This window comes from Dermacentor albipictus, chromosome 7 (genome assembly GCF_038994185.2).
Source record: "Dermacentor albipictus isolate Rhodes 1998 colony chromosome 7, USDA_Dalb.pri_finalv2, whole genome shotgun sequence".
Classification (NCBI taxonomy): domain Eukaryota; kingdom Metazoa; phylum Arthropoda; class Arachnida; order Ixodida; family Ixodidae; genus Dermacentor; species Dermacentor albipictus.
The window spans coordinates 66342229-66364818 of NC_091827.1; the positions used below are offsets into that span (position 1 = coordinate 66342229).

Sequence of the window (22590 nt, forward strand, 5' to 3'; positions counted from 1 at the left end):
CCTTTTGATGATTCTGATGTGGAAGCCATCCATCGAATGCCAGCAAAGCGTGAACGGGCACCTGTCGTGCTGGTTAGGTTTGTAAGTAGAATTTTAAAAGAGAAATGGATGAGTTCACGTGCGAAATTACGGTCCCTAGTTGAAAGCAAAGATATCCCTCCCTTGTTTTTCTGCGACAATCTAACGGGCTTTAACAAACAGTTGTTTTGGGCTGCGCGACAAAAGGGAAAAGAAATGGAGTACAAATTTGTGTGGTCAAGAAATGGAAAAATTTTTGTCAGAAGATCAGAAGGCACACCTCTAATACGTATCAATGGTTTTGCCGACCTTGATAGGCTTGTTCGGCAATGAACACTGTCTTTCACGAGTGCAATGATTTAGCTGCCTTCTGCAGCCTATCGCTTCAAGGGGACAGAGCTTTTTCGGTTATACACATGAACATTCGTAGCATTCGTCGTCACTGGAACGAGTTTCTTGCTCTTTTCCATAACACTGACCACATACTAGATGTAATCGTCCTAACAGAAATCAACATCCATGCCGATTTGGTTCCCCTATTTCCGCTTAAGCAATATTCCAGCTATTCTTTCACACGACAGATAGGGAGAGGAGGTGGCATCATGGTGTTTGTGCATGAAAGGTTAAAAGCTTTATCGTTTGCCACAAAATTCATCTCTGCCGAGTGTGTTGCGCTAAAGATTGTAGTGCCCGATGCTGATATCAGCCTAGTTTCTATTTACAGGCCTCCTTCAGAAAATGCAAATTTATTTTTAACAGAATTAAATGATCTTCTTCACTCGTTATCACCAAATAGTCTACTTTGTCTGATTGGGGACATCAATATTGACACTCTATCGCCATCAAGGCCAGTGGTTTGCGAGTACCTCAACATTCTGTCAAAATGGGGAGTCAGTCCAACCATTAGTGCCTACACGCGAGAGGAATACATTGGAAGCAAAATGGTGTCATCTTGCCTTGACCATGTGAATGTAAGAGCCCCATTGGCTAGCACTGTTTCAGCGGTAGTAAAGTGTAAACTGGCCGATCATTATATTGTAGGCTGTCATCTTACGTTTCAAGTTCCCTTTAGATCCCGCCCTAACCTTCAACGCCTAAACATCCTTGATATCGCAAAATTTGACAGTCTTGTGGCCAATTATGACTGGACCAAATTTTTACGTAATGTCACGACGTCCACCGCTTATACGCATTTTGTTGATGCAATCCGTTCTTTAAAAATGACCGCCCAGAAAACAATCACCGTGAAACAACGCAACCCCAAACTTCCATGGCTAACGTGCGATATACTGAAGGCTATTAAAGAAAAAGATGCCCTTTGGTCACGTTGTAAGCGTTGCCCGAACAATACACACCTTAGAGATCTGTACAGATCGCTCCGGAACAGGGTAAACGCCATGATTCGGTCGGCAAGGCGTCAATATTACACCAAGATCTTTTATGAAAGCAAACACTCCCCCCAAAAGACATGGTCAGCTATTAATGAAGTATTCGGACGAAACACCAATCAGCCTTTAGAAGAAGTATTCGCAAAACATTTCAGCAACCTTACGTCAGCCGTTCAAGAATTTAATTACTCTTTTTCTGTAGTGTCTTCACATCTTCAGCCTTTTGCTCCAGATGCGTCTAGCGCTGTTCCTAATACTGTACGATCGGCATTCTTGCCACCGGTTACTGCAGCAGACTTGCACAGCATCTTATTTAGCTTTAGACCTAAGAAACCACCTGGTATAGACGGTATCTCCATTCATGATATTCAACGTAATTTTTCTGTGCTTGAATCCGTTCTTCTCTTCATTATTAATGGGTATATGGAGCATTGCGTTATTCCCGACGATTTAAAAGTGGCTGTGGTTAAGCCGCTCTATAAGAGTGGTTCTCATAGCAAAGTAGAGAACTACAGACCGATTTCCATTCTTCCTGCAATCAGTCAAATAATTGAAAAACACCTGCTCGTAACGATGACCAATTTCCTAAATAAAAATAATGTTCTGTCACAAGCACAGTTTGGTTTCATCCAGGGAAAAAGCACTATTTCACTACTAGAAGAATTTACGGACGCTATCTATTCAGCTTTTGATAATAATGAATTCGTATGCGCTCTTTTTTTTAGATGCAAGTAAGGCTTTCGATTCCGTTATTCACACATTACTTCTTGATAAGCTAGAAAGAATTGGCTTCAGGGGCCCATTTATAAAGTTATTGTCTAGTTATTTTAGCAATCGCTCTCAGGTGGTGCGCATAGGTGACTATTCCAGTACAAAAATAATGTTAAAATCGGGTGTTCCCCAGGGGTCTGTTTTGTCTCCACTTTTATTTAACCTATACGTCAATGATTTGCCTCAAATTGTATCAAAATGCTGCATATTCCAGTACGCCGACGACACTGTCCTTCTATCAACTCATGCATCATTTAATACATGCGTTTATAACCTTCAAGCAGATACCACGTCTGTAATGGATTGGTGTACAAGTAACGGGATTGGAATTAATAGACAAAAGACAAAACTAGTTTGCTTTCATAATCCCCATAAAAAAATTGATCGTCCTGTGCCATTTTTTGTTCACAACTCTAGTTGTATAAACTGCAAATGCATACCATTAGAGTTCGCAACTAATGTAAAATATTTAGGCATCATGTTTGATTCTCATATGACATGGAACACTCATTTTACTGGTATTAGCAAAAAGCTACGTTCAGTATCCTGTCTTCTGTATAACTCTAGATACCTGTTCCCGTTTTCTGTCCGGAAAGTCATTGTTCACGCACTTGTGTACAGCTATCTTAGATACGGAATTACCATATTTTATCACTGTTCATTTACATGGCGCGCAAAATTGAATTCTATTCTGAAATCTGTTCTTCGCAACGTTGCATACAATGAGACCATTCCTCCAAATACTAACCTATTTTCCTTTTTGCAGTTACCCTCATTTGAAGCATTATTTTTCCAAACTGTGGTGATAAAACATTTTTGGAACAGTGATTTTCTTTTTCCGTTGATTCCTGCCAGACCACTGAGGCACCATAATGCGTTCACTACGCCGCGGTGTTATACCCGTTTTGGTCGTTTTACCAGAAAATATTATGTTCCTAACGTTTTTAATTCTTTACCCACTGAACTGTACTCTATCTCATCAAAACGGACACTCAAGCTGTACCTCAAAACTAATTATTCTTCTGTTTAGTTGTCATTCACTAGAGCCTGTCCTATAGTTTCGATTAGTCTCGTTTGGTCTAGATTGGTGTGTATCCTTGTCTGTTTCACTTTGTATCTTGTCTAGCCTGCGTTTGCTCGTAGCTAACGTTTTGTTTGTGGTACTTTGCTTTTGTGTTGTAGCCTCCTTTTTCCTTGTAGTTTGCTTTTTGTAAATTGCTTCAGGTTATGGCTTGCTAACCATGCTTTATTTCATTTCTTTTAGTACTTGTCGCTGACTGCCGAGTACAGCCCGACAAGCCTCCATGGCTTGGGCTGACCGGTTTTTTGAATGTGTACTATTTTCATGAAATAAAGGATATTATTATTATTATTATTATGTACGACCAACCGTCGTGTGTCACGGACGCCACTCGTGACGCATTACAGTTGGTCGCACACGTCTTCGCACCTTTTGCTTTTCCCTCATCTGCGCAAGAACGAAGCACTCCGCTTAATTCGAATTGCAATGGTAGAACACAGTAAGAGCTCTGCTTTATTTTCGCGCATCTACGCACCACATTGCTTTGAAAGTTGGTTGTCTCTAAACATTTTTTTAATTTAAAACCACGCCGGGTATTTTGAGCTGCTTTGCTTTCTCGTAATACCGGTCCCCATTTGTTGCCTCATCGAATGGGTGTATTGAGGGTGCCCATGCTGCAACACTCACCAGCCAATGCTCTTCGAGAGCAAAAAAAAAATCAGTTTTGAAAATTATGTTTCTGCTGTTCTGCGAGTGGCCGAAAGGACTGTTGACATCATGGGCGCCATGTTTTGGACTCCGCCTGTTTTAAATAGGATAAAAAAATATAACTAAATACTTTCCAACCGGTGCTCTGCCCTTGGCTCTTGAGTACTCACGCCATAAATGCTCTAAAATCGTTTTGTAAAAGAAAAAAGTGAGCATCTTTTTTAACCATTTAAGCTCTTGCACGGCACATTCTCCTCGTCACTGGACGAGCGTTGGCATCGCAACAGGGAAAAGAGCATAGCCTTAGATATAGCGAGTCGCTGCGGTGTTGCAACAACTAAACGCTGCACACTCGGAGGCTATGTAAACAATTTGATGCCCACGCAGAACTGTCGCAGTGTTACGAAGTCGGACACCGCTACCCCCACACACATTGAATCGTTGAAACGTTCTTCTCCTCACAAGGGCCCTTATTGTGGAAAAGCCAACTCTAGGAGATGAAGTGCCTCTCGCGAGAGTTGCACAAAAATGTTGAAAGTTGCGAGCTCTTCAAAAATGCGTGAGATCAGAAGAGCGTCTGCGGAGAGTGGAAGGTGGAGTGCGGGGTTCCAGCAGCTGAACACCGCCTGCTCGGAAGCCATGCAAAGATTTGAAGCTCACGCACAGCTGTCACAGCGTTGCGAAGGTGGACACCGCTACAGCCACGCAAATAGAATCGTTGAGACACTCTTCTCCTCACAAGGACCCTTATAGTGGAAAAGCCAACTCTAGGAGACGAAGTGCCTCTCGCGAGAGTTGTACAAAAGAGCTTAAAGTTGCGAGCTCTTCAGATGTGAGTGGCATCAGAAGAGCGTCTGCGGGGAGTGGAAGATGGAGTGAAACTGGCGGCTCTCCACCACCCCACTACCCAGTGAGAAAGACTACGGGATCGGTCGACTCCTTGGCACCAACCCGCTACACCAAATGCGACAGTGTTGACAGCCTTTCCCAGTGAGCATGGCCTGCGCGTTTATATTTCGCATTCAGTGTTACACTATACTGCTTGCCTCGGCACCGTGCCACTGTGGCTCGGTGGCTATGGCGTTTTTGCAGCCGAGCACAAAGCCTCTAGTTCCATTCCCAGCTGTTATACTTCAAACCGGTTTGCACCCACAAGTCTGTTTTCTGTCTATGACTCACACTCTTGCACTCTTAAAAAATTTACACTCTTCGGGGCATATCTTGTCCCACAACGACAATCGTCAACTGTTTTGCCTGCATTTCCTTTCTTTAACGCTACGAGTCCGGCACCTCCAAGTCACGAATGGCATGCCCGTTATCAGCGTGACGTAGGATTCTCGACAGGAAAGTATCGAGTGCAGCGTATTCAAGAAAGGAAACGCAAGCGAGGCTGATGGCCATTATTGTTATAGGTCAAATGTGCAACCTGTTGTGATCGGCCGTTCGCACCACGACACCCATTGGTCACGGCTCGCACGATTACGAGGAACGGAGCGACGACCTCGTCAAAAATGGTTCTCGACACGAATGAATTATAACCCGCGCGAGAATACCTCGTTCAGGAGAGCTAGGTTTGAGCAATTAGCAATGACACGGCTGTCACCTGTCAGCAGCACAAACTGGCTTGTCCAAGCCGGAGACGCGGTCAGTGCGATGATCCGGCCATCACTTGTCAGAGTACGATCGGAGTCAGCGAAAAAGGGCAACCTACCTCCGGATTGGTGGGACCTGATGTCATCGGCCTCCTGACACCGGATTGGTGGGACCTGACGTCATCGGCCTCCTGACACCGCATTGGAGGAAGTGACCAATGATCACGCAAGGCATAAAAGGAGCTACGGGCGGCGGGAGAATCGACGACTACCACTTCATCAAGTTTTCTGTTTTACTTTGCATTTTTTGTACATATGTAAATATATACGCGTTTGTTCAACGTCCGGTATATCGGACCCGGCCTCACGTTCACTTACCCCTCCACGAAGAAAGATGATCCCACGTCTTCGAACGCCGAGTCGCAACAACCCCGAAAGGGGCAGCTGTTTTGGGAGTGTGCAGACACTAAGAGTGTGCATTTTAAACCAATTCACACTCTTAAGGACCCTTAAAGGCCCTTAACGGCGCAAATAGTTTTAAAGTGTGCGGCCGCATTGAAGACGCATGCGAGTAGTTGCATTTTATGCACCTTGAAGGTCCCCCTAAACCACGACTGACGTTTTGATTATTTAAAAAACTATTATGTGCGCAAACAAACAGGGACAAAGAAGAGGAGCAACAGGCTGACTTGGCCTTCTCCAACTGGCCTGTTCCAACTAGGCCGACTCGCAGTTATGACATTTTCAGTATACTTTGAATAAACACACTCACGCGTCTTGTTCCGAAAGCTGTGACGATCATGTTTCCTGAACGTGGCAGGATTGCTTGCCATAGGAAAACCACAAATAATATATATATATTTGTTCTGCAACTCCAACACGCATATTAGAATCTATGGGAAGCGAAGTTTTTAGAGCGCAGCTCTTTGGCGTCCGTTCCTGGGTTTCGCGTCGTCGTCGGCGTTGTCGGCCTCGTAACCAGCTCCGCCCCCCTTCGCTGGAGTGGGAGACGAAGGACGCGAGCCGCGAATGGCGGAGACCAATGAGAGCGACCCCTTCAGTGACGTGCGCGCGCGATGCTGGTGTCATGCGGACCCTCCTTACGGCTCGATGCGCACTCGTGTCTGGTCTCAGCCGATCCGCTCGTTTCGTACTATCGTCTGCTCGCGCCACAGCTCTCGCCCGCGCCTGTTTGGTTCTGTTGGGTCGGTCTCGTTCGCGCTTGTTTTGGTTGTTATTTCGACAACAAACGGTTACAAATATCCCTCGAGGCCAGCGCACCTTCCACAACTTAATGCGGTGAGTGTAAGACTCGTATCTCCGCGAATCCCATTCATGCAAGTGCGACGACTGATGCACGGCGGAGGCCAATATGGCATTAAGGGCCCAGTTGTGAACGTCTTTGTGAACGTCTTTGAGAATCAAGCATTGGTGTACCAAGTCGAACATATATCAGTCTATTTCTCCGACCACAAAGCTTCCTCCATGACTGTCAAGAACTGTTAGTGGAGTCTTTGTTAAAGGAATACGTGTGAAAAATAAAAAAAAAATTCTGTGATAGCGCATACATGTGTTGCTCGATTTCTTTGCCTCAATCTATCGAAAAGGTGAAACAGCTTATTTGCTGCGCTCAAATTTCGCATTAGGAAGTAACGTAATCGTCGGTAATTTTTTTGTGAAGCGATTAGCTGAAGGCTACAAATCTGCCCTTTTAATCCCTGCGTCTTTGACGCGAAAGGAAACTACAGCGAGCGCTCTCATGTGCTCTCGCGCAACCCAAGCGTCGCAACGTGACACCCGCGGCAATCATCTCGAGGAAGTAGTCGGCGTTGCCGTCGCAGATATGTATGTGGTGTCGCCCTAATATATCGCGGTTCTCTGCTGGGGGACCCAGTTTCGATCCCACCATCGGGAACGCAATCCATTCTTTGTTTTTTTTTCCTACCATGAGCTGTCCGGTGATACAGCCCCCAGCAGCCATGGTCAGAGAAATCTGGGAGTGTTCGCAAGAAAAAAACCTTCGCTTTAAAACAAACAAACACGTGGTTTCTTTCCGGCTTGTTCTCTTTCACTTATGCACCCTTGGTGCCGCCACACACACACACATTATATATATATATATAGGCAGTATATGTCATCAGGGTTGCAGGTTAAAAGCTGTCGGTTGGTACAGCCGACCACAAAAGCTTACGGACCATGTGATCTCGAGAAACGTTGAATTTCGGAGCAGACTGCAGAAGTAGCCAGTAAAACCAAACATCGCTGTGTTATTCGCATTTACCATAGCAGCGGATGGAAAGGATCCATAGTGGCGCTGCCGAGATATTAGTAAGCTTTTTTTTTCTGGGATTCCGTGGTACGCAAAATTTTGTACGAGACCGTAGCACACATAACGAAGAACATCAGTTTCAGTACCGGTGCTTATCACGCTTTCATCGGCCGCGCGCTCTTGCCTCGGCACCACTCGGTCCACAGTTAGCCCATATACTTGTAGTCTCGCTTAACAGTTTTGCGCGCAACAGAGTGATTTAATCTAGCGTAGCGTGACTTTGCACGGTGTGTGCGGAAGCAACAGCGCACGTATCCAGAAAGGGCGCAGTTGGGATAACGGGGAGCAGACGACGTTTTCGCACGAGAACGTGCGTCTGCATAGTCAGCGTCGCCATTTTGTCTTCGCTTGAAGAACGAAAAAAAAAGCAAGCTGCAATGACCGTATTTTCTAAATCTCTCTGCAGATCACGCACATTTATATTATATATAAAACAAGCAATTTTAATACCACCCGATTTCTTTTTTTTGTGTAAATACCGGGTGCTGGGTGAGCGTCATTGTGTCGAGACAATTAAGGGCATGTCAATACGGGAAGGACAAGAAGTAGGAGACGGCATATTCCTTTGGCGCAGAAATTCATTCTGTTCCCGAAAACTTTAAGTCATTTTCACTCGACTGCGTCGACGGACACATTTCTTAAACTTTCATTAACGCAGGTCTGGTCTGGCTCCCTCTCCAATCTGAAGATTCTCTGTAGATGAGAGAGTCGAAATTTCTTTTTATAACATCGTCGTGGTTTCGCCCATATATGCAAAAAAAATCTTTTAGAAGGAACGTTTAGACGACTTGGAGTGAATTTCACAATTCCTTGCCTACTTTATCAGGGAGCCTCCTGTCACAGCGCTGCTTGCTCAGCCACTGAAGGATTTACAATTGTATAAAGGCCGATTGTCTCGTTAAAATGTTTAGCACTTTATGCGCTTCTCCATTCGTTGAACTCTTTCCCAAACATTTCTGTTTTGTTCGTGTTCTTGTCAGTACTATGCGTGCGTGACTACTTTCTGTGGCAGTGAAGGGAAAAGCTACGAAGGCAAAGGGAGCATAAGGGAGAGCGCTCCTGAAAATGGTCGCACATTCTCGCCCACGTTACCTTGAGCTGAGGAAGAAAAAAACATAAACACGTCCTTTACAACAGCGAAATAACGCAAAATACCCAACTGAGTGTTAAATTTCAACTATTTTGGTGCTCTTTCCTTGACGATTGGGGAAAACGCCAACGTAAATTCAGTATATGTCAAAAAAAAAGAAAGAAAGAGAAGCTCGGTCGGTCTACTTGGCGCAGTAACACTTGTGCAGAAGCTCCGCCCCATTTTGATCTCCCTTCATTCTCCCAGAAAGTTGTCCTTGATTACAGACGCTTTTATTTAATTCCATCCGAATCTTGGCCAATCCGATATTGTGGATACATTAGCCATCAGTAGAGAAAAAAGAAGCCGCCCACCCCCCTCTAAAGAAGAAAAACAAGAAAGTACCACACGTGCCACAGGCTACAACAACAACAACAACAACAAGAACAACAACAAAAAGCAAAACAGGGACAGATCAAGAGCGAAAGGACAAAGAAGAAGAAGAGGACGGGAATAATGTCGACGTTCGCACGGCGTTCCTGCTGCTGGCTCCTGGTCGTCCTGGCGTTCGCCGCGGTCTGCTGCCGCGCCGAGCTGTTCACGGCCATCACGCACCTGCGCGTCCTACAGGACACCGAGGCGAACGTGGTGCGCAACCTGGCGCACTACCTGGACCGCGAGCGGGAGCGGCTCGACTACTGCCAAGAGATGCTCGGCTACATGGACGCCCTCGACGACGGCGGCGACGACGACGACGACGTCGAAGGAGACTACGGCTCGTGAGTGTTCACTCGTACTGAGAAAAAGCAGAGAGAGAAAATTAGAGACGAAAGAGAGATAGCTGAAGCGTGGCCTCCGAGATTTCGGCGCTGGCCTGCACGCTAAAGCCCCTTAAACTTGGTAAAGTAGTGCCACGCTTTGAAGAATGCCGCCTCCTGCTCGCACGCTCTGACCGAGGCCGACACCGCGTCGCTATTGGCCTAATAGCATCACGTGGGCCCTCACGCCGTGCATCAGCGCCATTTTTGCTCGAGAAGCGTCCACGGAGTGGCGAGGAGCGCATTTTGGCGCCGTTGCTACTCTCGAGCAGTGTAGGAGGCGCCACGGTCGAGGAGGAAGCGTGAATAAGAGGAGAAACGAGGAGGAGTGAAGGCGCAGGAGGAGAGTGTTACTACTTTACGAAGTTTGAGGGGCTTTACTGCACGCAAGAGCGCGCAATCTCGGAGGCCACGGGTGAACTCGTAAAGTTGCCCTCTAAAATTACTAGCGGGAGCTGCGTCGATGAGCTTATCGGCCGCGTCGGCAGTGAGCCCCTTCGAGCACCGCCTCCGGGATCCCGGCACTCCCGGAATCCCGGAGGCGGTGCTTTCAGCCAATGAGCGGTCCGTATATGCACAGTCTCGGGCAGTCCTGGACAGTCGGGGACGGATAATCGAAGAAGGCCCAGTGATGGCTAGCACGTTAATTTGTCTGATCTTCGTGCCTCGGGCTCGAGACGTTCTTCTGGATTTATCTAGGGCGCTGTATCTGCCTTTACTGTCCCAAAACATTAGAAAAAATCCCATTCACTTTCCTAAAAGCAGAAGGCAACAACACTCCGCGTACGTACATTAATCACTGCAGACGAATGCGTTTGTGACGGAATATTTTATGGGGAATGGTCAATTTGCTAAGCCGTAAAGCCGTTCGAAGCCAGAACGAAATTAATGCAAATCCATGTGGTGACCTTCACGCGTGCTCGCTGAACCGCCCATGCTTTTTGTAGCTCTCCAAGGCACTAGCGCTGGAGTCGGGAGACTTTTCGAATATAACCAGTTCACGGCGGTTCAACTGTGCCGTCATCGAGCGGCCGTGGCCAGGTGAACTGTCCGGTTCGCTCCGCGGCCACTGGGAGGCGTCGTGTCGCGTCCACGCGGGCAGTGAGGACGCCGGCCGGGGAACAAGGAACGCGCCCGAAAGGCGGCACTTTTTTAACGCGACAGCGTTAAGGAGCTCGTGTCGCAGAAAAGCCGGTGTTGTCGGCGTCAGCGTCGTCGGCGTTGGCCGTGAGCGATAAATCCCAGCAGGCACTTCATGAATAAAAAAACAACTTGCAACATGGGCTGGGTGGGAATCGAACCAGGGTCTCCGGAGTGTGAGACGGAGACTCTACCACTCAGCCACGAGTTTTTTTTTCTTTATTACCGACATGGCAACAAGGCTACAAAACAAGACATTTTAACAATAGACAACGGTCACGACAACATCTCTGCCATTGGTTGGCAGTCACAGGGCTAAAAACGCTTGAAATTCGCTAGCTCAGTCATCACACTGAGCCATGTTGGTTTTTCTTTTTGCAAATTATACATTTCCTTAATATGACAAATGCTTTCAATGAAGTATTCTCTAACAGGCCGGGCGTTTACTTCGGCATGTCTCACGGCCATTCTAGTTTTCCATAAACTATGTAAGGACACCAGCATGAACATGTCATAGGGTACATTGTCTTCATTTAGAGTAGGCAAGAAACGAATCCCATATGGTGTAATCGGCAAGTCCTTCTTTAGTGTTCTCTGTAAGATGTCCCAATGGAACACAGCATCCCAGCAGTCAAGAAAAATGTGTTCTATTGTTTCGGGTTTCCGGCATAGTAAACAGTTGATGCTCCAAGGCACGGAAAGACCTTTTTCATCTAGCCACGGTTTGACAGGTAAAGTATTGGTGTGGAGCTGGAAAAAGAAGGACTTTACCGACGGGCGAACTGGCATTCGTTTTACTCTATTTAGTACGTCCTTTTCAGGTCCAATGCAGAACATCGAGCGATACAATGGCACCGGCAACATTGTGTCTACGAGGTCCTTATATAAGCGCTTTCGTGGTACCCTACTTAGGTATTCCATGGAGAACCGAACCTTTAACAGCTGAAAAGCCAAGACTACCTCTTTTAGGAAACCACGAGCTCTGCCTTGACTGCACCGATGTGACGATACAATAAACTCAGGTATAGCTTCGCTCAGCCTTGTTTGAAACATAGTTAATAAAAATGGGTCATTTTGGTCCCGTAAGAAAACAAACCTCGACACAATCTGCCTAATGAACAAATGTGCCAGACCTAATCCTCCATTTTTAACCGAGCGAAAGAGATTAGTGCGACTGGTGCGCTCCCAGCTTGAACCCCATACAAACACTGCGAGTACTCTGTGTAAACGTTGTATGTTAGCCCTTGACATGCACAACGCTTGGAGCACGTAAAAAATTTTGGCAACGGCAAACAGGTTGCACACTGTCGCACGAGCAAACATAGAGAAATTGTGGCCTCCCCATTTCAGTGTACGTTCACGAACCCTTTCAGTTTCGGCATTCCAGTAATCAACGGTGTCACGGTAGTGCTCAAGCGGCACCCCCAGGTACTTTTCCGGCGTGACTGTCCAGCGGATATTTGCAAACGTACTCGGGTGGTCTTCCCAGTTGCCGATCCATACCCCTAGGGATTTATCAAAGTTGATAGCACTGCCTGTCATTCTGCAGTATGATAAAGCCTCTGCGACCGCGAACACTCAGCCACGAGTTCGCTGCTTCAAAGCGGTACAACAGCGTCTCTAGTGAATGCGGTGTTGCCTTAGAAACGACTTGTTTCTAAGGCTCAGGCGTGCGTTGCTTGCTCAGGCGCACATTTCGTTGCCGCGCCGAACGCGGCGCTGCTCGACGCTCACCGCGTCCGATGCGGGGCGCGTAGTCGCTGCCCTGTAGCCCATTGTCTTACACCCCTTGGCGGGTCGACGGGAACGCTGTCGCGTTCCACTCTTGAAGGCGAAGCTTAAGTGTCCTCCAATTTTTTTATGCGAAGCATATTACGAGGGCTCAACCCAGCTCCTCAGGCGCGGCGGTGACCATGAAATCACGTGACACCGTGACGTCACGACAGAGGAGAACCGGCGCTCCAACTCCCGCCGTCGCTCGCGGCGTCGCGCCCCGCATCGGACGCGGTGCGCGTCGAGCAACGCAGCGTTCGGCGCGACAACGAAATGTGCGCCTGAGCAAGCGCCGCACGCCTGAGCCGACGCCGACGACACCGGCTTTTCTGCGACACGAGCTCCTTAACGCTGTCGCGTTAAAATAAAGGCTAGTATGCTTCGCATCCTGGGCTTAACCTTAGCTAAGCCACAGCCATTTTTTACTAAGGAGACTTACGAATAGACATAGAGGCTTAGAAGAAGACAGCGCTTTGAGGCTAATACACGCCTTTGCTCTCTGTCACTTCACTTATGTGGCTGGATTATTCAAATGGAAGCGGGCATGCAGAACTTAACAAACTTAATGTGATGCTCAGGGAGCTCGTTAAAGTAGCCCTAGGGATACCCAGTATTGCTGCAACTGACAAACTCATGAGTCTAGGGGTGCACAACACAATGGAAGAAATCGCGGAGGCCCAACAGCTAGCGCAACACGAAAGATTGACAAAATCACGAGCTGGCAGGAACATATTCCAGGCAGTAGGCGCAGAACTGAATACATCAAGGAGCCCAACAGAGGCTGAAGTAGAATTACGGACTGACGTTAGGAACAAGATCAGAACCAACCCTCTCCCCAGAAACATGCATCCAGAATATAATGTCGAAAGGAGAAAGGCAAAGAGCTAAAGCACTCTTGCAGGAAATATAACAGCAGAACCAATTGGCAGGTATAGTTGATGCTACCTGGGTGAAAGGTAAAGAAGCATATACGGCCATTGTCTCAAATTATCAAGGGAAGCTGCAAGATGCTATCACTATTTTTACCAAGGACCCCATGGTGGCGGAGCAAATGGCAATTTCTCTAACCATCAGGAGTAATAAGTGGGCCTGCATTTACAGTGATTCGAAATCCGCTATAAAGTGTTTTGATAAAGGCTACGTAGCTGGTGTTGCAGCTAAACGTCTTGAAAACGTTGGGATTATGGGAACTGAAATTCGATGGTTTCCTGCGCATATGGGGAAAGTGGACGAGATTCGGATAAACCTCAATGAGGTTGCTCATGACTTGGCACGAGGACTTGCTAACCGTGACAGTCACAACCGAGCCGTTCACCATCAAGCCAGGAAATCTAGAGATCATTTATTAACATACAATGACTATACCAAACACTAGTATTTAGGACGCAGGCAATTCCCATTGCCACATTCAAAACTGGACAGGGCTGCGGCAGTCTCACTGCGCTTATTGCAAACAGGCAGATATCCCGCACCGTACACCATTAATAAAATATATCCAGAGAGGGAGATTAAGATGGACTGCAACGATTGTAATGGCATCATTGGAATCAGACATATGATGGCGGGGTGTTACGCGACTCTCCCCAACCGCGTTGAAGAATGGACACAGTGGGAGAAAAGGATTCAAAGCCCATTGTTTCAGGACCAATAAAGGACCGTCCAGAGGGCCCATGATGTCGCTGAAAGGCTTGGCCTGACAGTGCCAACGTGGGAGCCTTGGCTTGAAAAGTCGAGCCTCCGGACCTCATTACAATAAACGTTTTCACACACACACACTGACGCCAAGCGGGAGAACAAGAGCTTGTGATACGCAACAAACTCAAATATATGACACGTGACACGTGATGACATTATTCCAAACTCGAGAGAGCACCACGCCCTATACGCAGAAGCACTCTGGAACGGTGAATGCGTTGATTCTCAACACGCGACACCTCCGAAAGTATGAAAAGAATATATTAATTCTTTCGCGCCCTTCTTAATCGTAATTTGCAACCTGCAATGAGATACCTTATTTTTTTTTTGCTCACTAATTCATTCTGCCACTGCGTATCGGTAGAGTTGCAGCTTTTTTCGTTTTGTTCGTCATTTCTTTTCTCGACATGGTTGAAAAGGAGGTCGAGACAAGGGTCGAGCAATGCCTGGAGAGGTCTCGGCCCTATCTACATAAACACGCAGCAATTTGTAAATTAGCATTTCGTCCAGACAGATTCTGGCACACTCGTAATGAAGATGCAACCGCACAGCTTGAAACGGTTACCAGCTTTATCAGTTTCTACCAATAAGTTAGCGCAACTGCAGGAGCAGCAATGAGTGCACACAAATTACGTGTGACACATATTACAAAAAAAACACACATTGAGAGAAATGAAATTGATACACATATATGTGCGTGTGTAACTGTATCAATATACTCGGCATTACGCAAGGTCAAATCGGCGTACACGCGATAGGATCGTGTCATTATGCGAGAAACACTGGAACGGTCACGTTTACGGCAACTACGGGGCTATAGGAACATGGACATTGGGTCGTGGTCCTTAATTCAGGTACATTTAGACATCCATCGAGCAGTTGCATTCTTTGCTAAGCGGACCCACGTACTATTATACCTATCTTACTCATTACTTCTTTTTTTATACACAAACACGCCGACACGCACGTACACGGCCGATCAACTGCAGCATTCACGCGCCCAAGTGTAAAGGCAGCGCGTGTCGATGACGTCACCGCGTTCGACCTCGTAAAAGTTGCCCGAGCACCCACGCCCGTAAAACAAAAAAGCGCCGCTGCACCTTCTCGTTTGCCGCGCATCTGTCGCAGCGGGCGCCCGAATTCGCCGCCGATCCCCCTGCAACCCGTGCGCGCGCGTACGGTTTGCGACCTCGAGCCTAAAGAGGGCAACAGTCGATGACCGCGACGGGCGACAATCAAAGATTGCATAGCCCGCCAGCACCTAAACCCTCCCTCTCGGCGTCGCGTATACACTTACTGTGTCTAGCCAAATGCCATGCAGCGTCGTGAAAGCCAGAGCTGAGCACGCCAGCGCCGAAGCGTTTCATCGGCCGGTAATTTTCCCGCACGGATAACAAAATTAAAGCTTCTTTCTGGGCGAGTCGGTGCATACTTGACATAAAAATTGTTACAGCGCAAACACGTGCAACCACAAAGTATGACGGACGGGACACAAGCGCTTTTGTTTCGTCCTTCATACTTTGTGGTTGCATGTGTTTGCGCTGTAACAATTTTCATGTCGGCTAACAAAAGAGGTATCCCGCTAGTGGGGAGTAAGTTGCCCGAAATTTGCGCCGCATTTGAACGGAACTTTTTATCTTTGCAGACTCGATAACGTTAACTCTGCGACAACTTGCAGATACGTTGAGCGCAACGTTTTTAGCCTTGTACAAAAAAAAAAAGAAAAAAACGAGTGCAAGAGATCTCTGGGGTCAGTCGATCACAAAACAAATGTACTTACACGTCTTTTTTCTTCTCCATAGTGAACACATATGTGTCAACTTCACGTGTTGTCAGAAAAAGCGAGAATTTCGGTAACCGTTGGCAAATGTGTGCTGGATGTTATTTCTTGTTTGTTTCATATTTTGCGCATCTTTATTAGAATACTCAGATAACCAAATATACACTTGTTGATGCTAAGAAAAGAAAGTATGTTGTAGGATAAAAAGAAGAAATAAGGGATACTTAAGCCGGTGTCACAGGGCCGCTTTCGATCGCCATCATGCCCGATCCAGGTGGAAATTCTCGACCCCGATTGGCTCCGTCGCGCAGCTAGCGCAAAGGAACCAATCGCGACCGAGGAATTCGATGCGGACCGGACTTGACCGCGATCAAAAGTGCGCCGTGTGACACCCGTGTGACACTCGGTCACGATAGGGTGGGCTGCGAACTGCACTTGGAGATGGAGTTGCGCCGTCTGCTCAAAGTCGAAGTGCAGTAACAGGACACAATTTCTCAACAAGCGAAGGCTTTTGGATATGGTTATAGACTTGGTTAGAATGGGTTTTAGTCGCGAGAATGACTTTGAATGAACTAGCAAAGGTATAACGTGGGATGTCTCACTACGGAGTCAGCGTTTCGAGAAGAGCCCCCTGACGAAGACGCCTCCCAGCTTCAGTCAATGCTGTACAGCTTTAATGCGGCGAAGCCCTCCTTAGCACGCATGTTTATTGCGGGCACGCCTGAAGAGACAGGCTCGCACTCGCCGACCTGAAGGAATGATTGATCGTTCATCGCGGCGACGCGCGGACGCCCTCCTCTCTATTTATACCCTCGTCTTGGGCACGCATTCACGCAGTGCCATTGCCACGGTGAGTGCAGACGACGCCGAGTCGGAGGCGTTTCCCATGCATGCAATGAGCGAGGCTTTAGAGGCCGATGCCCCTTCGCCCGCGCAATGGAATAAACCCGCACGGAAATATATATGCGATTCTGTCGGAGAGGTCTTGGCACACGCTTTGCGGTCAAGCGACTGAAGCTCGGCGAACGGGTGAAACGTTCCCGCTTTTATTTCGGGCCCCGTCGGGCGTTGTCTGCGCGCCGTCTGCTGCTATGTACTTCTGCTTCCGAGGCTTAACGGGACTGCCAACGCCGCAAAGCAGTCGCGACCTAGAGGGATCGCGCCACGTTTTCGTGTCGTTGCTCTCGAGGACAGCCTAATTAAATGTGTGACGCCCATCGAATAATAATTAACGCGTGGAGGTTTCTGGGTGGCCCCGAACGTGACACACATGTTGCGTGAGTTGCGCGGCGCACAACATAGGACTTGTCCCTGCGTTACCTGGAATAGCGCTTGCCACTCCTCAGAACGCCGCTAATAATTTGTTACAATAGCCTTCTACGGTCAGATTCGGTTTCGTTTCTCAGGAGGGCGAAGGTCAGCTTTCTGGTTCTTTTTTTCCCCCGCACGGCCGGACCCGTCTCTGCCGCGGATGCGCTGAAGCGAGCGCCATCTGGTGGCGATACAAGGAACCCAGTGACTCGCGCGGCTTGCGCACTCCGCTGTTATTGGTTGGCCATCTCGGCAAGGGAACAGCCAGACCGCGGCCATGGTCACGAAACCCCGAGGTTCAGAAAAAAAAAAGCTCCGCTTTGAATAATGTTCTGTTCAGACACCACACTTTCAGAATATTGTTAAGGCGTCAAAATTTATGGTTACTGTCTAGATATACCGCTCAAACATTGCGGAAATTTTTTTAGCAGGTAGCCTGAATATTTAGTCGCGCGAGGAGGCCAGTCGTTATAATTAAAAAGAAGTGAGTACGGATATTAGGCCCATGCACAAGGTGCGTTATATTAAGAAAAGAATCAAAAGTAACCGCTAAACTAGATGCGCTAGTTATATTGAGCTTAGGACCTTCTGATGCAAGATAGGACAGTAATTACCAGCAGTCACAGAGTAACACGTTGAAGTTCTCGTCAAACCTAGTAGTGCACTTAAAATAAGATTATCTTGCACAACTCTCCGCAATAAAGTGACCTGTGACATGGTTTTTTCGTGAACAGAGGGTCGCATTTACATTTAGCGCTTTGCTCAAGATTTCTTAAAGCGAAGCTTTGTGTGCGTATCCCCCGGCTTCTTGCTATCTATCTTGCTGATCGTAGCTGCTGCCTGCTGCTGCTGCTCGTGTGTTCTCGCCGAATAGCTAACGCTATCGGCTCGGGATGGCGGCGCCATCTAGGAGCGATGGCTTACACTACTTCACCGACAGCGGAGGAAGGTATACATGGGGGAAACCGACCGCGGGTGGAGAGGGCAAACGTGCTGCGATGCGGAGGGCGGCGGTGAGACGGGAGAGAGGATACCGGAGGAGATGGTCTCATGTGACGCATGCTTGCGCCGCCTAGCAACCGCTTGGATCGTCGCATCTGCGTCTCCAAGGGTTCGTTGGGTGCTCAAACGAGTGACACGGGAAAGCACTCCCTTATGCATTTACGGAAAGCTTCGCTGTACATTGATACCAACAGGGCACGTTGGATCCGCTTCATTCTTTTTCCTTCTCCGTCAGGATATCTAAAAGTGAATTGCGACTTGGTACGCATACGCTGCCGCTGAAAGGGATGAAAGAGTAGATTCCGGCAGAACTTATCTGTGATGATTGTCGAAGTTATGCGAGAGCCTCGTGATAGCACGACCGGTAACGGTGCTCTTCGCTCTACTGGAGAGTTTTAGCGCGTCCGGCATTCCGATAGCAGGACAGAGTGGCAGCATCACCAGGTGGCGCCACCGCTTCATCGGCGTGTACCGGCATACCAGACAAGGTAAAGCTCTCCAATGTCGAATACATTCCACGCCCCCTTTTCAAATGCTGGCATGGCGCTCGAGGATGGGTACTCAGTTATACCGTTCTCCAGGCCCGGTCCGGTTCCTCGTAGGGGCTACATTTTCGTAATTGTACGCAATCGTCGAATCGGAGTTATCGGAGCCTAAATTCACTCACCAAAGTGGGGAAGAGAAGCCGAAAAAAAAATGCTCTCGCATTTAAAGAAGGTTTGTAATTGTTTACAGTCACTCTTCGTGCGGAAAAGCGTACAACCTCTTATTTGAACGCGCAACTCCAACGTTATCCAGTACGTTCTACCGATATCTAACTCAGGTGAATAACACTGCATTTCCCATATAGCTTTTCCCATATAGCCTTTCCCATATAGAAACAGAGCTTAACACTGGTGGCATACATGCCACGCTGGTTCATTGTTAGCTTATACAACAGCGCCTTGCTATTGCGCTCATTCTTTTTTCTTTCCGTATGGTAGCGCTGTTTTTCTTTTTTAAATAAATTTCGCGTCAACGAAATTGTTTTAGTGAGAAACTGAGTTGCCGGAGAGACGTTTCCTCGACAGTACGCTAATCTCATGACTCATTGTTGTAATTACGTTGTTCCCGAATCTTAAGCAAGCTTCGCGCGTACGAACATGGGCGAACATAACATCTCATAACATTTCTTCTCATAACAAACTTTATAAAGCCGCACAACTAGTAACTTCTTTAGAGGTATATGCCGTGATGTAGCCTCAAGGCGAATATACAGGTGGATAATTTCTAGTTGCATGGAAATAAAAAAAAAATCCCTGTTGTAGATAAGAAAATTATAGAATATTCAGAGAGGAGGACATTATTTGCAAGATAAATCGAAACACACTCTCACCTAATTAACAAAAGTTCTCAAATTCTTAATTACCTGCTTTATTGCACATATTGCAATTTACTAATTGTAGACTGTGAGCTCGCAAGACGTATTCACTTGGAATTAATTTCCAGAACGACACCAGTTCGGACGTGTGCGCAATGAAACTCGCCGTAAAAATTCACTGTTGTTCCACTTTAGTTTTTAACAAAACGTTCTTTTATACATTGACCAACAAAAGTAACTGGAACATTCATGCATTTCGTCCAAGATTTTCGGGAAGAATATCTTAACACTGGTATCCCCCTGGAAGTTCATTTTAAGTGGATTCGTTTTGCAAACTCATCGGCCATACACCTCTCGCAAATTGCAATATGTGCCGTAATATTGTTACACACGAGGTGTTTTAATGCAGAACCAGATGAATCTGGTTGATAGGCGCGGTTGTTGAAGAGCGGTCTCGCGGCAGCTTTGCTCACGTCGTTCTCTTCTTTCTTTCATCTGGTTGTTTGCGCGGCAGGCGTGGTTCATGACAGCTTGTGACATTTCCCCGCTGGCAGACGAAGCCCGCCGGGCGAGTCAGTCATCTCGCGGATTGTAACGCCTCAGACGCGCGACGTGTGTCACTTCAGCCTTGGCCGAGCGTCGTCCACTGCTCGTGAGACGCGCAATGCGGTAGTTTACATCGCTGAGGCGCTCCAGAATAACGTAAGGGCCGACGTAGTGGGCGAGAAACTTCTGGCACAAGCAACGCTTCCGCAACGGCGTCCAGAGCCACACAAGGTCACCAGGATCGAAGTAAACGTGGCGGTGACGCCCGTCATAGCGTATCTTGGACCGGTCCTGCGATGCTATGGTGCGTAGCCTAGCGAGGAGTGGCGCTTCTTCTGCTCGACATAGGAGCTCATCAATTGATTCGTTGTCATGAGCGAAGTAGGGAAATATTGTGTCGAGGGTGTAGCGCGGCGGACGAGCATACAGAAGGAAAAATGGTGAGTAACCAGTGGTCTCGTGTCTCGCGGTATTGAAGGCATAGGTAATGAAAGGCAAGATACTGTCCCAATTCTTGTGTGCTGAATCGACGTACATGGACAGCATGTTGGCAAGCGTGCTGTTTGTGCGCTCGACCAGACCATTAGTTTGTGGATGGTAGGGCGTAGAATGGCGGAAGCTACATGAACACAGACGAAGGGTTTCTTCAACCACGTCCGCGGTAAACTGTCGCCCACGATCGCTGATTACTATGCGAGGAGGTCCATGTCGGAGTATAATGTTAGCCAGCAAGAAGATAGAAACTTCTGTAGCTGTGGCCGATGGCAATGCGGCGGTCTCACAATAGCGGGTAAGGTGATCTACGCAAACGATAACCCAACGATTACCCTTGGAGGATCGCGGGAAAGGGCCCAGAAGATCTATACCAACTTGCTCAAAGGGGACGCTAGAAGGGGGAACTGGTTGAAGCAGGCCATGTGGCGCTTGTGGCGGACGCTTGTAGCGCTGGCATTTAGAGCAGCTGGCGACGTACCGTTCGATATCTTTCCGCATCTTAGGCCAGTAAAAACGTTCTTGAGCCCGGTAGAGTGTCCGTGTGGAACCAAGATGACCGGAAGTTGGGTCATCGTGCATGGCGTGTAATACTTGGTGGCGAAGGTTCGTGGGGACAACTAAAAGGTAGCGTGCACCGGTGGTCGAGTAGCTCTTCTTATACAGCGCGCCACCATCCCGTAGGCGAAAGCGACTGCCCGCAGGTGACTCCTGTGCTGCCGCGAAGAGCGGTTGTAAGCTCTCGTCCTTGTGCTGCTCGGATATGACGGTACCCATATCCGGAAATTCCGGGGACACAAAAGCGATGTACTCATCAAAATTGTCCGCATCACATTCAGTTGTTTCAAGTGGCATCCGAGAGAGACAATCAGCGTCAGCATGCCGCCGACCACTTTTGTAGCAAATAACGAAATCGTATTCCTGTAGACGGAGGGCCCAGCGCGCTAGTCGTCCTGAGGGATCCCGCAGATTCACAAGCCAGCATAGCGAATGATGATCTGTTACGACAGTGAAGGGGTGCCCATAGAGATACGAACGAAACCGTTGCACGGCGAAGATGACCGCCAGACACTCTTGTTCGGTGACTGTGTAGTTGCGCTCGGAGCGGCTCAAGGACCGGCTAGCGTAAGAGATCACGTGCTCTCGGTCGCCAACACGCTGAACTAGCACAGCACCGATGCCTACGCCACTGGCATCGGTGTGAATCTCAGTTGGTGATGAAGGATCAAAGTGGCGAAGAATTGGTTGGGATGTCAACAGGAACTTGAGCTGGCGAAATGATGAGTCGCAATCTGCAGTCCATTCAAAGGGAACGCCTTTTTGGAGAAGGCGTGTAAGGGGATGAGCCATGTCAGCAAACCGGGGAATGAAGCGGCGAAAATAGGAGCACAAGCCCAAGAAACTTCTTAACTGCTTGACAGAGTTGGGTACTCTAAATGCTTCTACGGCCGCAGTCTTTTGCGGATCTGGTCGGATGCCTTCTTTAGCGACCAGATGGCCTAGCACAAGAGTTTGCCGTTCCCCAAAACGGCATTTTTTTGAATTGAGCACAAGACCCGCTTTCTCCAAGCAGTTCAAGACCAAATCCAAACGTTTGTTGTGCTCACTAAACGTTCGCCCGAAGATCACAACATCGTCTAAGTAGCACATGCAAACTTCCCATTTTAAGCCGCGTAATATCGTGTCCATGAACCTTTCGAACGTTGCGGGCGCGTTACACAACCCGAAAGGCATCACGTTAAACTCGAATAGTCCGTCGGGTGTTACAAATGCTGTC

The 22590-nt window shown here is 47.8% G+C and overlaps 1 protein-coding gene across 1 annotated transcript in view; it reads left to right on the forward strand.

Moving 5' to 3' along the window:
* The first annotated feature begins 9385 nt into the window (after positions 1-9385).
* LOC135921540 (prolyl 4-hydroxylase subunit alpha-1-like) overlaps positions 9386-22590 on the forward strand; it is a 50542-nt gene continuing 37337 nt past the window's right edge. Inside the window, exon 1 of the mRNA XM_065455858.1 lies at positions 9386-9675. Coding sequence (XP_065311930.1) covers positions 9413-9675 — 263 coding nt within the window. The 5' untranslated portion in view covers positions 9386-9412. The remainder of the gene's footprint in view (positions 9676-22590) is intronic.